The 17,644-nt window shown below is 45.8% G+C and overlaps 1 protein-coding gene across 2 annotated transcripts in view; it reads right to left on the reverse strand.

Moving 5' to 3' along the window:
• The window catches only part of NUDT7 (nudix hydrolase 7), a 55,174-nt gene that overhangs the window by 25,497 nt on the left and 12,033 nt on the right, over positions 1–17,644 (reverse strand). The window contains exons 1-2 of one of the 2 annotated variants that reach the window (XM_033943349.1): positions 10,969–11,322; positions 3,357–3,484 (exon numbers count right to left, since the gene is read on the reverse strand). In XM_033943349.1, the coding sequence (XP_033799240.1) occupies positions 3,357–3,478 (122 nt within the window). In that variant the 5' untranslated portion in view covers positions 3,479–3,484; positions 10,969–11,322. Of the gene's footprint in view, positions 1–3,356; positions 3,485–10,968; positions 11,323–17,644 lie in introns of those variants that run through there. The other variant, XM_033943350.1, reaches the window with a different exon arrangement.

Below are 17,644 nucleotides of genomic sequence, written 5' to 3' on the forward strand. Positions count from 1 at the left end.
TGTCGGGACCATGGGAAGGGAAGTGGGGGTAAGGGAAATGCTACTGCTGCACAGGGAAGTGGTGTGGGGGGAGGGAATGCTGCCGCTGCTGCATGGGGAAGTGGGGGGGGAGGATCGAAATGCTGCTGTACAGGGAAGTATGGTGGGGGGAAATGCTGCTGCACAGGGAAGTGGGGGAGAAAGACAGCTAGCACCCGTTAATGTAACGGGCTAAAATACTAGTGTATATATATATATATATATATATATATATATATATATATATATATATATATATATATATACACACTAGTATATATATATATATATATATATATATATATATATCAATCAATCATCCTACGTATATACACTGTAAGCTAGGTTTACTATAGAAGCTAAATACTCTACACACTATTTTTACACACCTCTTAAGGAGTTTGGCCATTTCAATTAAATATAATCTATTTACACACATCCCTGAAAGTTCTAGTTTCCTCTCTCTGTCAACTTCATAATTTCAGTTGGAGAAAAGGATAGTCTGTTCTGTAGCATCAGATGGATCCCTAACAACAATCGGTTGTCCTTTTCCAGTCCCTTTTTGAGCAAATGCTGAACAAAAGTTGTTTTATATTTTCATTTTTTTTCCAAAGCACCCCCTATACACACTAATATAGCCCCCCCCCCTTTAACTAAGCCGCAGTAGAGGTTTCCACCACGGTCCAGAACGCTAAATGCTCCGACACTCTTAGGAATTCTATGATAGTCAAAGCAGTGTTGGAGCATTTAGCCTTCTGGACCACGATCTAGACCGGGGGGGGGGGGGGGAGGAGGGAAGACAGTAAATGACAGCAGATAAAAGACCTGCATGGCCCATCCAGTCTACTGCAGTCACTTTCATGACCCAATTCATGACTAAACTAACAATCCACCAGTACAGTGATACCTTGTAATCCGAACTTAATCCATTCCAGAACCCCGTTCGAGTTCCAACACAATTTTTTCCATTGAAAATAATAGAAACTGGAATAATCCATTCCTTGGTCCCACAAACTCATATTTTCAAGATCTCCCCCCCCCCCTCACCGGCAGACACAGCAAGATCGGCAACGGCGAATGCAAGCGTTGCTCAGCCCAAAGCTTCCGTCCGAAGCGAACAGGAAGCTGCGTCAGAGGGGAAGCTTTGGGCTGAGCAACGCTTGCAGTGCCTGTACGTTTGAATTCCCAAGCAGCATTCGGATTCCAGGGCAAAATTTAATTTAAAAAAAAAAAAAAAAGTTTGGATTCCAAGTTGTTTGAGCTCTGGGGCATTCGGATTCCAAGGTACCACTGTATTACTAACATTTTACTTAATAAATAGAAATTTAAGATGCCTTCCCCTATTCCACTGAAATACACAGCACATCCTCCTTATATTTTATTTGCACTTAATTAATATACACTTCCCATAATTGGAGAAAGCAAAAAAAGAAAAAAAAAAAGAAGAAAGGAATTACAGTATTAACAATTATTATTCATTATATCTATTTTATTGAAATTATACACTTGGTTTTATTTTCATTAGTTAAGGGGAGGGGAGGTGAAAATGTTTGTTGTTGAAATATTTGTATATTTAAAGTGCTTTTGTTTGATTTGTTTATGTTTAAATTCACTATTAATAATTGAAAACTAATAAAGATTTACAAAAAAAACAAACAAACCCCAACAATCTTGTTAAAAAATTTAACAAAAAATAATGCACCTAAAGAAAAACTACATTAAAAGAAGCCCACATCAAGGGATAAGAGGAGCATATTACCCCCCCCCACACACACACACACACATTTTACTGAATGCTCTGCGTCGTTTCCGACACTCAGCATCGGGATCAACGCAGAGCATTCAGCATGCTGGCCTGCGCTAAAAACCGCTATCGCGTTTGTAAAATGAGGGGGGGGGGTTTAAACCCTAAAGAAATAATTTCCAATATAAATCAAAGTAAACAGTCCTTATAAATCAATATGACTCCCAATCTTATCTAGAACCACAACAATATTCAAGAATCATATCCCTGTAAAAAAATTTTTTCCCACATATCCACCTTTTCCTGTCTCAGAATTCAGATGCAATGATACCATTCTTACTAAAATGTCAAAAGCATAGTGGTGCCTTAATAAATTGGTTAGTCTATAACTGGCTTTTTTAACCTTTTCTTTTTATGAGGAGCCACATTTTATATTTTGTAACATTTAGAGGGCCAAAAAAATGCACCGTTGTATTTTGCCATATACTTTGTCAAATAATGAGTGGCAAAATACAATAGCCAGTCTCTCTCTTATCTACACACAGTTTCCATGCAGTCTACACTTCTCCCTCCATATTCACAGTTTCAGCATTCGTGGTTTCAATTATTTACGGTTTTTCGCTTGCTGGCTCCTCCCCCCAAATTACATCAGCTTGCATAGAGAAATTGCTGATTCCAAGCGTTTACAAAGAAAATCACCGATTCCCGGCACTTTGTTCACCGTGTTTTGCCTCTCCTTTAGGAACAGGCCAGGTCTCCCACCATGTTATTCCCAGTTTCACCATATTCACAATAGTTTTTAATAGAAAACAGCAAATAACATATAAAAAAGTTACTTGCGGTTTTTCAGTATTTGCGGTTCTGTTAATCCCCTATCACAGCTAATACAGAGGGAGAAGTGTACTTGCTCTCCCTCATGTACCCCTTACCCCCAGGCTTTGTCCAGTTTCTTTCCCCTCACCTGGCTTCAGTTGCAGAATAAACAATGGACTTTCTGCTTCCCCAGTGACTCGGCTCCCTGAAAGTATGAGCCACCTGGTGCTGACGCTCAGGTTGGTCTCATGGGTTCAAGTCTCACGAGACTTGAAACCGAGAGACCAATCCAAACTTCCGGCACTGCTTGACGCAAACTTGCAGAGATCCGAGTCATAGGGCTCCTTTTACTAAGGTGCGTTAGGTCCTTAACGCGTGGAATAGCACTCGCTAAATTGCCGCGCGCACTAGACCTTAACGCCAGCATTGAGCTGGCATTATTCTAGAAGCGTACTGCGTGGTGTAGCGTGTGGTAATTTCGTGCGTGCTCTAAAAACACTAGCGCACCTTAGTAAAAGGGGCCCATAGTGGGTAAGCGGGAATCTTGCTATAAGCACCACGTGAATTTCAAAGCTTCCGAGGGCCAGAAAAAAAGCACATGGAGGGCCAGGTTCTGACCCCAAGGCCATAGGACAAGCCTGTTGGCCAAGCCTGCTCTACAAGATGCCACCTGCTCCTGTCATTATTGCCACACCTTTGAAAGGGTATCACTCCTACACACGGCATAACAAAGTTTGGGTTTTGACAATTTGAGATGCGTTTCGCAGCCTGGGTAGCTTACGTCTCTTCAGAAGACTTGAATGTTTCTGCTTGAATTGTCCTTGGTCTTTCCTCATCGTTGCCATCTGCGTTGTCTTTCGTCATCTCTTTCTGGCACATGGTCATCTCTGGTCTGGTCTGCATTTTGAACTTTGCAAATATAATGACAGGTATTGGTATAAAATGTATTTTTACTACTACTACTATTAATTACCAGACTTATGCAGAACTGAATGTACAGAGTCACAAAGGAGACACTCCCAATCAAGACAAACAAACAGGATGCCAAGGTAGGGGCTACAGTTAGAGGGATGGTTAAACTATACAGGAATAAGAGCTGGGGGATTACAAAGATGTGGAAGATAATGTTCATTACAAATGTTACTCGATGCTCTGAAGCCTGAGCCTACCATTACACATATACAAACAAAATCAAGACCTATATAATAGAGAATGACACGGTGACAAAATTCATCACCGTTCCCATCCCGCGGGAAACCATCTTCATGTTATTCTTTAAGGAGAGAGGGAAGAATCAGAGAATGAATGGCCACAACCAATGACCCTCAAGCTTTGCTTTGAAGAATGGTGGAGTAGAACAACCTGAGGTTGAAATAGACACTAAAAAATGACATGGGATTATTTCCCGTGGCTATCCGCGGGGACGGGAACGGTGATGAATTTTGTCACCGTGTAATTCTCTACTATATAACTAGTCCTGTATTTATTTACAATAAGCTTTACTAGAACCAAAAGAAATCAACAAAACCAGTATCTTCCAGTGGTTCTTATACACTTCTCCCTCCATATTTGCGGTTTCAGCAATCACGGTTTCGATTATTCATGGTTTTTAGCTTGCTGGCTCCTCCCCCCCCCAAATGATGTCAGCTTGCATAGAGAAATTGCTGATTCCCAGCACTTTCTTCACCGTGTTTTACCTCTCCTTCAGGAACAGGCCAGGTCTCCCACCATGTTAATCGCGGTTTCACCATATTCACGATGGTTTTTGATAGAAAACAGCGAATAACGTACAAAAAAGTTATTCGCGGTTTTTCTGTATTTGCAGGTCCGTTAATCCCCTCTCACAGCGAATACGGAGGAAGAAGTGTATAGTGTCAGCTGAAGCAGATAGGAGACCGGATATTAAAAAAAAACCATGAAAGTTTATGCAATCCAATTTTTTTCTCTCATATGGTATAATCATGATGCAGCAATTTTAAAAATTCACTGCCTTATCCTCTGTGGCTCTCTGGCAGCCCCTCCCCCCTTGTTAACTCTCCATGTCTGTTAACTCCTCCATTGACCCTCTGTACTCAACTCTCAATTCTCTGTACTACTTATCTTTGTTCCTGCCGGTCATGGTCTTTCCATCTCCTTCCTGCACGCTTAACCACACTTTCTTGCGTCTTCCCAACTCTCCTGTGTGCTGCTACCTCCCACCTTCCCATCAGTAACACTTCTCTTCCATCCGCACTGTTTACTAACTCCTTAAGCTCCCCCCACCAACTATTCAAAGAAATACAGATGAGAGTGAAATAAGGGCCACAGCTTCAGATCTTGGGGGAGAGAGGGAATTTTGGATTTAACAACATAAGAATTTGCCTCTGCTGGGTCAGACCAGAGGTCCATCGCGCCCAGCGGTTCGCTCCAGCGGCGGCCCATCAGGTCCATGACCTGTAAAGTGATCTTTTGTCTAGAACCTGTTCTTCCCTAATCCTTTATATCCTTCAAACCCCTTTTCTTTTTTATCTATACCCTTTCTTTTCCCTTTATCTGTAACCTTCAATTCCCTTATCCTTCAGGAATTTATCTAGTCCCTCTTTGAAACCCCATAATGTAGTCTGACCTATTACATTCTCCGGAAGCGCATTTCAGGTATCCACCACCCTCTGTGTAAAGAAGAATTTCCTAGCATTGGTTCTAAACCTGTCCCCTTTCAATTTCTCCGAGTGCCCTCTTGTTCTTGTAGTTCCTAGTATGCTGAAGAACCTGCCCCTCTCCACCCTCTCTATGCCTTTCATAATCTTGTACCTCTCTATCATGTCTCCTCGGAGTCTCTGCTTCTCCAGGGAGAAGAGCCCAAGTTTCTCTAACCTCTCAGCGTATGAAAGATTTCCCATACCCTTTATCATTCGTGTGGCTCTTCTCTGGACCTTCTCACTTTTTTTTTTTAAATTTCAGTTCAACATGATTTACATTCAAGGTATAGTCTAGTGCATCTCAAACTGTGTGCCAAGGCACACTAGTGTGCCTCCTGAGATTTCAGGTGTGCCACGGTACACTGGGGAAGAAGAAATGCGCCGGCGCCAGCTGACTGCCTACAGGATGTACCTCTCGTGGCAATCAGTGGGCATCAGCACCTAACATTCTCTCTGGCCCTCTTCCCTTCTGGCACCCCCCCCCCCCCACTGGCGTCTCAGGGCCCGCCTGGAGGGCCTTCACACACACATGGACATCATCGACATGATGATATCACACATGCGCGTGATGTTATCGCGGTGATATCCACGCACTTCCTGGTGCCTCGAGCCACGGCCACTACCTTTAGTGTGCCGCGGCTCGAGAAAGTTTGCAGGACACTGGTATAAGTAGGTATTTTCCTGTCCACTGAATATTTACAATCTAACCCCACCCCTCCTTTTTTTTTTTTTTTTTTACTAAGCCGCGGTAGAGGTTAAGTGCATTAAATGCTCCAACACTCATAGAATTCCTATGAGCGTCGGAGCAACGTCAGAGTAGTTAGTGCTCCGGGGCGTGGTAGAAACCTCTACCATGGCTTAGTAAAGAGGGCCTAAGTTTGTACCTGAGGCAACGGAGGGTTTTAAGCGACTTGCCCAAGATCACAAGCAGCAGCGGCGGGATTTGAACCGATTCTCAGCTCAGTGCTTTAGCTATGAAGCTACAGGGTAGGTTAGTCCATGAGGTCCTGAAGTTGAAATGCACCGGATAAGGGCTGCTGCCACATCTATTGACAGCTTGGGGGGAGAAGGGGGGGGGGCCCGGTCTGCAACTGCAGGTAAGCTGCCAGCCAGAGGTAACAGGATTTTTCCTGGTGGGGTGCAGCACTGAAGGAGCTGGGGCATGGCAAAAGAGGTTTAACAGCAAGGATAACGGCCAATTCGGGCCACAGATGAGCTGCGTGGTTTGGGACATGAGGGTTGACTCCGGAAACAATTTTCAATGCTACCAGTACGGTACCTTGCGGCTTATGCTTTCTGTTCTTACGAAGGCACCTATAACAGGTTTAACTAAACGCAATGCATTCTGTAGCATCCGACAAACTCAAAAGGAAAACACTCAATTAGGTTCTAAAATCTGCACAAAGCCACCAGTTTCACACAGCTAGTGCACCCAGTTTGCTAGTGCAATTTAACTGCCAGGTGAGCCAATTGACACGGATAATTGGGTGCTAATAATCAATTATTGGCAGTAATTGGCATTAATTTCAATTTGCGTTCCCCACATCCTTAAGAACAGAGAGCAGTATTTAAAATTTACACGCGGATCTGAAAAAAAGGCACAGCCAAGGGATGGGAATGGGCTGCTGAGAGGCGTTCCTGGAATTTCTGCAGAGTGAGACAGATTAAGGAAGATCTGCGCCTAATTTAGGCGCGAGAATTTACACCGGGTTTCAGTCAGTGTAAATCCCGACGCTGTGCCATTCTATAAATGGGACCCAACTCTGAGTAGATATAAAATAAAAATACTGTTGGTAATGGAGAACCTTAGAGTGAGCGAATGAGAGCCATTGTTGCAATCTAAACTAATCTAATCTAATCTTCCATTTGTGCGTCGCACATACCTGTACAGGCTCAAGGCGACAGATCAAGGAGGAAGGGGGAAAGTTGTAGGGAAGGGGGTATGGAGAAGATAAGATAGGGGACACAGAAGTAGGGGGAATTATACAGAAACTAAGACTGTTAATTGTCAAAGAGGTGGGTCTTCAGATTTTTTCTGAATGTGGTGTAGTTTGTCTCTTTCCTGATGGCTTCTGGGAGGTCATTCCAGGTTTTTACACCCAGATAAGTTAGCATAGAGTGGAAAATTTGCTTGTAGTGAAGGCATTTTGTGGATGGCAGGTTTAGTTGGATTCTTTTTGATGCCGACCAAACATTAGAGAATAATTGGATGAGAGGGGCTGCTGAGCTTCCGTATAGGATCTGGTGTAGGATACAAGACGATTATAAAATTATTCGGGATGATATTGGGAGCCAAAGTAGTTGCTTGCTGAAGGCTGTGATCGAGTCAAATTTCTTTAATTTGTAGATTAGTCTAACTGCTGTGTTCTGGATGAGTTGTAGTTTGTGGACGAGAGTGGTGTTGAGGCCAAGGTAGGCGGAGTTGCAATAGTCCAGTTGAGGTAGGACCATCATCTGAACGATCAGAGCAAAGTGGGGTGGGTGGAAGTGTGATCTTGTGAGTCGCAGTTGACGCATAGTGTAGATGGTCTTTTTCCGAAGGTTAGATATTTGTGGTTCCATTGTGAGAGTGTCGTCTCAGATGCAGCCTAGTACCTTGGTAGATTTTTCCACTATGAGAGTAAGGCCTGATGGGAAGAGTGAGGTTCGGTATGACATTCTGTTGGGCGGTGCAGAAACCAATCATAACAAGGTAGAGAAAAAAGCTTCGGAGTAAAGAGGCAGCCAAATTCACAATAAGTGCAATGCAAGTCAGTCACAGGCATAAAAAACCCTTGCAGTGTAGCAGACACACTCACTACCAGGTAAAGGGTGCACATGAGACATCCTTGGACAGCAGTTGGAAGAATCATTGCCATAATGAGCCTGGATTTATAGAACCAGACCAGATAAGTCTCCTCATGTGCACCCTTTACCTGGTAGGAGTGTGTCTGTTACGCTGCAAGGCATGGGGTTAAATTTGTCCCCATCCCTGCAGGAACTCGGTTTCCCCAGTTTTGTCGCTATCCTTGTCCCATTCCTGTAAGCTCTGCCTTAACCGAATAAGCCTCAAACACTTACGATTTTAAAGTGTTTGAGGCTTGTGCAGATGAGGACAGCTTGCAGGAATAGGGCAGGGACAGGAAAATAACTCACTGGGACCGGATGGGAAAATGAATTCCCACGGGGACGGGGAATAATTTGTTCCCGTGTCATTCTCTACTTGGTAGATCAGTGTAGAAAACTGAATAAGTCATGTGAAAAGCTTCAGCCTCTGATAACCTGGTATTGTGACATCATAATGCCTCATTCCACCAGTGCCTAAGAGCCAACCTCATCAGTGATGTCACAATGGCTTGGTTGTCCTTTACTTAGCTCACTTTTATTACACTTTGATTTCTAGAGTGGTGCAGTTTAGAGAACGGAGCTGGCAGGAATGGGGCAGGGACAGGAAAAGAATTCACCGGGATGGGAAGGGAAAATGAGTTCCTGCGGGGACAGGGACAAATTTGTCCCCATGTCATTCTCTAGCTGCAAGGTTAATGATTAAATGGTTGGGTATTTTTATGCCTGTGACTGACTTTATGGCAGCATTGCACTTATTGTGAATTTGGCTGCCACTTTACTCTGAGGCTTTTCTCTTCACCTTGTTATAATTGCAGCAGTGGCTGTCATTCGCTCACTCTAAGGTTCTCCATTACCAACAGTATTTTTTATTTTATATCTATTGTTAACCTGTTGGGACCCTTATTGTTTGTGATTTACCCAACTCTGAGTGCTATTTATAGAATAGTGCTTAGTGCTACTTTTTATTGGCACTGATTTTTCAGCGCTATATATAAATTATAATCCAAAAGGGGAAACTCTCTAACAGGGTGCTTAGAAATTAAGTACTCACGTGGATTAAAAACTGGCTGGCGGATAGGAAACAGAGAGTGGGGGTAAATGGACAATACTCGGACTGGAAAAGCGTCACCAGTGGAGTGCCGCAGGGCTCGGTGCTTGGACCCGTGCTCGTGAACATATTTATAAACGATCTGGAAATTGGTACGACGAGTGAGGTGATTAAATAGTGAAGACGCAGGAGGATTGCGAAGATCTGCAACGTGACAAACACGTTGAGAAATGGGCTGCGACATGGCAAATGAGGTTCAATGTGGATAAGTATAAGGTGATGCATGTTGGTAACAAAAATCTTATACACGAATACAGGATGTCCAGGGCATTACTTGGAGAGAACCCCCAGAAAAGAGACTTGGGAGTGATGGTCGACAGGTCAATGAAAAGGGCGAATAGAATGCTAGGAATGATTAAGACGGGGATCACGAACAGATCGGAGAAGGTTATCATGCCGCTGTACCGGGCCATGGTACGCCCTCACCTGGAATACTGGGTACAGCACTGGTCACTGTACATGAAGAAGGACACGGTACTACTCGAAAGGGTCTAGAGAAGAGCAACTAAAATGGTTAAGGGGCTGTAGGAGTTGCTGTATAGCGAGAGATTAGAGAAACTGGGCCTCTCCTCCCTTGAAAAGAGGAGACAGAGGGGACATGATCGAAACATTCAAGATACTGAAGGGAATAGACTTAGTAGATAAAGACAGGTTGTTCACCCTCTCCAAGGTAGGGAGAACGAGAGGGCACTCTCTAAAGTTAAAAGGGGATAGATTCTGTACAAATGTAAGGAAATTCTTCTTCATCCAGCGAATGGTGGAAAACTGGAATGCTCTTCCGGAGGCTGTTATAGGGGAAAACACCCTCCAGGGATTCAAGGCAGTTAGATAAGTTCCTGCTGAACCGGAACATACGCAGGTAGGGCTGGTCTCAGTTAGGGCACTGGTCTTTGACCTAGGGGCCGCCGCGGGAGCAGACTGCTGGGCACGATGGACCACTGGTCTGACCCAGTAGCGGCAATTCTTATGTTCTTACAGAATACTGGCATAATCAAGAGTTGATGTGCTTACCATTAAGACACCAGCACTTACCGTAGCCATGGAGCTGGCGTGGGATCATCTAAGTGTCCGCAGGTAAACAAGTAACTCACAGTATTCCATACATCAACTGTGTATGGGATCCCCGCCTATGTCCTATCCATACTCCACCTCCCTTGCAAATACATACTACTGTATTTAATTAAGGCATTTGTAGAATAGCACTTAGGTGGCATTCTAGCAGATACATTCACATATATGCTAGTATTTAAAATATATGCACATAAATGTTGGTGCCTAGGTTAATGAATATCCCCCAAAGAGTACAAAATGACTGTCTGGGGATAAAAAAAAAAACCTCTGAAACATTAAACTGGACCAGATTTGGCTCTGGGGAGAAACTAATGAAAAGTCACATGGGGGGGGGGGGGATTCTATGAGAGGGCCTAAACATAGAAACACATTTAGGCGTCTAAAGATAGGCACTTATCTGGGTGAGAGCTTCTCCTGCCTGGATAAGTGGGGCCGAATAGAGACCACTGTTTCTTTTCACCCCCCCCCCTAAATGTTTGTGCAAAATAACCCTCCCCTATTCACTCCAGGTCAGAAACACAGATAGAATCACAAAGCACAGCCAAATCCTGCACAAGCAGAAGGTCTGGCAAGAATTCCATGAGTCATGCTCCGCATGCTTTCCCCACTGCCCTCCAGGGGCACTAATCAGACTCTAATCGTGTCTTTCCCAAAACCAGCTTTTTTTGTTTGTTTTTGTCTAAATAGAATTTGTAATCTGATTGGCTTACCTGGGTCTTTTGACTTACACCTAATCAGCCAGATTTTTAGGATATCGGCAAAGAATTATGCATAAGAAAGAGATCTGCACGGAACTATTCTGAACACTTGACCAGATGTGTCCGAGGGCTGGACGGTGAACCGCTGCCTTAGATAATCTAGCGGGCAGCATTTGCTTTAAAAAAATCTTAGACCGGGCAGCAGAAAAGAAATCGGGGCAAAATCTGCAGGGACTTTGCTACATCCACATTTCAGACCCCCGGAATCGCTCCCGAATGCGATCAAAGTAGCTAAAAGAAGCACCTGCTGCCCCTCCCCCCGCCAAAACTCTGCTGTTGAGATTTTACCTCTGCTTCCGCGTCGGGACGTACGTCTTCTTAAAAGGGCAATGCCCCCTGCACATTTAAAAGGGCGATGCCACCAAGGATTGCAGGGGAACATTTATTTTATATTTATTCAGTTTGCTATACCGTTCTCCCAGGGGAACTCACAACGGTCTACATTAATTTATTCAGGTGCTCAAGTATTTTTCCCCATCTGTCCCTGCAGGCTCACAATCTGTCTAATCGGCAGTGGTTCCCAACCCTATCCTGGAGGACCACTAGGCTAGTCGGGTTTTTAGGAGAGCCCCAGTGAATATGCATGGAGCAGATTTGCATGCCTGTCACCTCCATTATATGCAAATCTCTCTCATGCATATTCATTGGGGCTATCCCAAAAACACGACTGGCCTGTTGGTCCTCCAGGACAGGGTTGGGAACCATTGATCTAATGTACCTCCAGGAAAAGCTTGCACAAGGCCCAATGGCATGCACTCAATTCATTGTACTTGCATGATGCCAAATATCAAGTTAGATGCATATACAGTATGCATAGGATTACCATCAATCAGTGGCATACCTAGCATTTGTGACACCTGGGGCCCATCATTTTTGATACCCCCCCCCCCCATCTGTATGAAAAACATGATTTTTAGTAACAATCCACATGTCACATATGAATATCTAGGAACAGGCAGCATCTTATATACTGCAGTGAGCAGTACATCAATAAACCCATTGTAAAACTAAACAAGCCAGACTAGTGCAGATCAATCCTAACAGAAAACCATGTCTTTTCAAACACACAGAACACAGAAAACACCTTCGCTTTGTATGTAATCACAAACTAACTCCTCCCCCTTTTACAAAACTGTAGTGGGGTTTTTAGCCACGGTGGTAACAGCTCAGATGCCAACACTAAAAAACGCTCTACAGTTTTGTAAATGGGGAGATATAAAAATACGTAGACAAAGGTTAAACTGAAGCACCAAGAAACTGGACTCTGCATACAATTCAACATCACAGAAACAGCGATGCATCTCACCTAAAGCAAAAAATAAATAAATAAATATAATTTTTTTTCTAAGTTGTCTTCTCTGGTTTCTGCTTTCCTCATCTTTTTGTCACTCTCTTCCTTTCATCCACTGTCTACCCTCTCTCTGCCCCTTCTATATAGCATCTTCTCTCTTTCTATTCCCGTTCTAGAAACTTTATGCATCCCCTTCCATTTCTCCCTTCACCCCCATTAGTCTGGCATCCATCTTCCTCCCTTCCCTCCTCCAATGGTCTGGCATCTCTCCTCTCCTCTTCTTCCCTTCCCTCTCCCACACCCACATGGTCTGGCATGTCATTCTCTCCTCTCACTTCCATTAGCATCTGCCCCCTTTCTCTCTCTCCAACCCAATTCCATGCAGTATCCTTCCCTCTTATGTCTCTTTCCCTGCAATTCTATCAGCATCTGCCCCTTTCTCTCCCTCCACCACGCTTCCATACCACCCTGACCCCCGTTCTCACCCTTCACCATGATTCCATACCACCCTGACCCCCTTTCTCACCCTTCACCATGATTCCATACCATCCTGACCCCCCTTTGTCACCCTCCACACCCTTCCATGCCACCCTGACCCCCTTTGTCACCCTTCACCATGATTCCATACCACCCTGACCACCTTTGTCAACCTTCATGATTCCATACCACCCTGACCCCCCCCTTTGTCACCCTTCACCATGATTCCATACCATCCTGACTCCCTTTCTCACCCTCCACACCCTTCCATACCACCCTGACCCCCCTTTGTCACCCTTCAGCATGATTCCATACCACCCTGACTCCCTTTCTCACCCTCCACACCCTTCCATGCCACCCTGACCTCCTTTCACCACCCTACTATGCTCCTTTCTTTCTCCATCCCAAAGGTCCCGCGATGACTGCTTCTGCTCCGGATTGAAGAGGTAAGTGGCGTTGGAGGGGACTGGGCCGGCAGACGCAGTTAGTTGCGGCAAGATCCCGTGATGACTGCGGCGGACGGTCCACCCCCCCCCCTCCCCGTCACTTATCTCTTCCGGAACAGAGGCGGTAGACGGCGCAGTCATCGCGGGACCTTCATTCACTTCAGCGTGGCTGCCGACTCTGCTCTAAGTACGGCAGCTGCGCTGAGGTGCTGTTTGGAGCAGCGTAGGAGGTTCCGGATCCAGCCGGTTGTGCACCCCCTTGGAGCGTGCACCCGAGGCGGACCGCCCCCCCACCCCCCTTGGTACGCCACTGCCATCAATGGCGTAGTAAGCGTAGGAGACGCCCAAGGCAGTGGCCTGCCTCTCCGTGCCCTGCTCCTTCCCGCCCTCCATTCCACATTCCACCTCTTAATCTTCACCAGCGTGAGTGGCTTCTGCAAGCATGCTTCTTGCGCCAGCGTTGGATTTTCCTCTGATGTTATTTCCTGGCCCGTGACCCAGAAGTGATTCAAAGGGGAACCAGGCTGGTGCGAGCAACAGGCAGAAGTTGCTTGCACTAGTGAAGATAATATAGAGGTACGGGGTGGAGGGGGCGGGATGGAGCGAGGGCTCCTTCCCAGTTAAACCACACTGAGCAAACTAGCTGCTGATGTTCAGTGGTATTTAACCAGCCAGGGCTGCTGAATATTGACTTTAACCAGCCATATCAAAACCAGGCAGTAAAGGGGCAAAGCTGGGCAAGAGCCAGAAGTTATGCAGGTACTAGTGATATTTAATAGTGCTGTCCGATTCATGATTCGAATCGGTTCACCAATTCACTTTGGGTGAATCGATTCAAATAGATTTAAAACAAAAAAAAAAATTGGCCTCCCGAATTGGTAACTGACCCCCCTCTCCCTCGCCCCCCTAAAGCAGGAGCGGCAGCGCTGCCTGTTGCTGGCTGGCCGCTGACACACCTGCTTTAGGGGGCGAGGGAGGGAGGGTCAATCGGGAAGTGCTGGTGTCCGGTTTCCCCCCTGGCCTCCCGCTGGTGTCCTGCTTCCCCCCTGGCCTCCCGTGCACCATTTACCTGATATCAGCAGCCTGCAGAGAAGATCGCCGGTGCTAGCGATCTTTGCAAACTGCCATAGGTCTTCGGAGCTGTTGCTTCTGCCGCGATCCCACCCCTCCTCTGATGTCAGAGGCAGGATCGCGGCAGAGGAAACAGTTCCGTAGACCTATGGCAGCTTGCAAAGATCGCTAGCACCGGCAATCTTCTCTGCAGGCTGCTGATATTAGGTAAATGGTGCACGGGAGGCCAGGGGGAACACCCAGGTCATCTGGGGGGGGAGAGGGGGGTAGAGGCCTTCAGGGGGGACAGGCAGGTCTTCAGGGGTAGGATGCAGGCATTCAGGGGGGACAGGCCTTCAGGGGTGGGGTGCAGGCCTTCAAAGGGAGGACAGGCAGTCAAGGGGGAGGACAGGCCTTCAGATGTGGTGGCACAAGCCTTCAGGGGTGGGGTGCAGGCCTTGGGGGGGAAAGGAATTTGGGGGGACAGGCAGGCCTTCAGGGGTGGGATGCAGGGCTTTATGGGGATGCAGGCCTTCAGGGGGGACAGACCTTCAGGGGAGGGGGGCCCTGGTGTAGAAGTACATAGAGGGAGGGAGGGAGGGAAGGAGGGTTCACAGAGATGTGCATATACCGGACTTTGGGGGGGAAGAAATAATGGGCCTAAAAACAGAGGAGAGGGAGAGAGATGGTGGACAATGGGATTTAGGGAGGGAAGGAACAGAAAGGGAGAGAAGTTGGACACAAGGGATGGTGTGGATGAGGGGATAGAGATACTGGCAAGGAGGGTAGTTGGGAAAAGAAAGGGAGAGATGGTGGACTCTGGGGTGGTGGGGAAGGAGGGAGAGATGCTGGATGAAAGGGTAGTTGAGAAAAGATGGATCTGTGGATGGAGATGAAAAAAAGGAAAGATGCCAGACCTCCGGGGAGGGAAGTGAAATGGATGGGGAGGACAGAGATAGAAGATGGATGGTTAACACGGTGAAAGAAGAAAGAAGGAGACCTGGCAAGCAAGTTATCAGAAGTAAACCAGAGCCTTGGACCAACAAGATCTGAATAATGACCAGACAACAAAAGGTAAAAAAAACAATTTTATTTTCTGTTTTGTGATTACAATATGTAAGATTTGAAACGTGTATCCTGCCAGAGCTGGTGTTAGACCGCAAACGTGAGCTAGGATTTAACAGAGAGAGGAAAAGTCCTTTTTGTTTCTTTATTTTATTTACACCACCGCGCCAGTGTGGTTAGGAGAAGGCAAAGGGGGTGAAGAGGCTATAAAATAAACCCACCAGGATATTTGAAAAAAAACACCCAATTGGGCAGGAAAATCAAATCAAACAAATCGATTCAATAGGCTGTATTGAATTGAATCAGATTTTTTTTTCTTGAATTGGGCAGCACTAATATTTAGTACCAGTGCCTGCATAGCTAAGCATTTATTGAGAAAGACAAGGGTGAAGCCACTGCTTGCCCTGGACGGTAGCATGGAATGTTGCTACTCTTTGGGTTTTGGCCAGGTACTAGGGACCTGGATTGGCCTTTCTGAGAATGGGCTATTGGACATGAAGAACCATTGGTCTGACTCAGTAAGGCTATTCATATGTTCTTAGACTTCAGTGGACACTTGATGAGTTTCCTGCAACTTATGAAGCTAAGAGATTTATTCTCCAACACTTGTTTCAAAGATTTATGCAGGTCGTACATTACCCATATTAATTGGAGTTGTGATTCATTTTATTACTATTTAATTAGAGCATTGCCTGTTATTCTTTTTCTTGTGGCATTTTGTGTTTGTTGGTGTGGGATCCTTTGCATTACATAAGTTCCTGCTTTCCAGCCTATTGGCTTGCGGGAAGGTTGGTGGAATGCATAGGGTATGAGTAAATCTGGTGAAGGGGAGAGACTATGAAGGAAGGGGGGAAGGTGGTATTGAATGGTGGGAGGGTTAAACGTAACGAGACCATTTATTTTTTTCATCAAAACGGGACATCTATTAATTGTCAGTCCCACCCCCAATCCTGCCCAGGTCCCACCCCCAATCCCGCCCCTAATTTCATCCATTCATTTTTCATGTCCACATAATAACTTATTAATTCATAATGATAACCACAAAGCACACTATACGCAGAGAAAATGTTAATTATCATTTATATTTGGGGGATTTTCAAAGATGTCAAGGCAGATGACTTTAAAATATGCAATGTCACCTCAGTAACTATAGAAAAATAGATAAATATAGTGCAAAATATAGACATCTGATATAAATTCTCAAAACTGACACATTTTGATCACTAAATTGAAATTAAAATAATTTTTCCTACCTTTGCTGTCTGGCAATCTCATGAGTCTCTGGTTGCATTTCCTTCTGACTGCATCCTTTCTTTCTTTCTGCACTCAGGCCCAACAAATGTCCTTTTCTATTCCATCCCTTCTTCCTTCCTATGTCCTTAGTGCCCCTTCCCATGTCCTTAGTGCCCCTAGTGCATCCTTCCTGTGTCCATAATGCCCCCAGTGCCCCCTTCCTGTGTCCTTAGTGCCCCCAGTGCCTCCTTCCTATGTCCTTAGTGCCCCTTCCCATGTCCTTAGTGCCCTCAGTGCCTCCTTCCTATGTCCCCCTCACTGCCTTACAGCCTTTGTCCCACCCCTTCCCCCTAAGTCTACCTGTCTGCCTGAATACCTCCTTCCCTCCCTGCCGTGCCAAAGCCTGCCTGCCTGCCTCCCTCCCTGCCTTGCTAAAGCCTGCCTTCTTCCCTCTAGCGTTGATTCAATCCCCCCCCCGGCCCGGTCCACCAATCGCTGCCTGGCTGGCCTGGAACTTCCTCTCCGACGTCAGAACTGACGTTGGAAAGAAGGCTTCTGAGTGGCAAGAAGCAGCGGCTGCGGCAGACCGGGGAGGGTTGAATCGGCAGGCAGGCTTTAGCGCAGCAGGAAGGGGAAACGATCACCGGTCCGTTGTCCCCACACACAGCTTTGGGACGCTGTCTCTGAAAATGGGACATTTCGGTGTCCTGAAGCGGTGGGTCGGGACAACGGGACGGTCGGTCCAATAACGGGACAGTCCCATTGAAAATGGGACGTATGGTCACCTTAGTTATACGACAGACAGGCTGGCAGTTAAGGTTCGAGAGATGTCTACTCTTTGCTTATGATTTTCTAGAGTCCATATTACTTCTGTTTTATGACGTGCAGAGTAGTGTCTCTTTTCTTTTCTGTAATGCTGTTGAGGACAGGGTGAAGGGTGAGCCCCCTCTCTATGCTTATGTTCGATATCATCAGAATGGCATACAGTGGCATGTGGTGAGGGCTTTCAGTGGATTTTAGAAAATCACTAAAGACACGCCTGTTTGACATGCTTACATCTTAGTTG

The sequence above is a fragment of the Geotrypetes seraphini genome, chromosome 4, assembly GCF_902459505.1.
Source record: "Geotrypetes seraphini chromosome 4, aGeoSer1.1, whole genome shotgun sequence".
In the NCBI taxonomy this organism is placed as follows: Eukaryota; Metazoa; Chordata; class Amphibia; order Gymnophiona; family Dermophiidae; genus Geotrypetes; species Geotrypetes seraphini.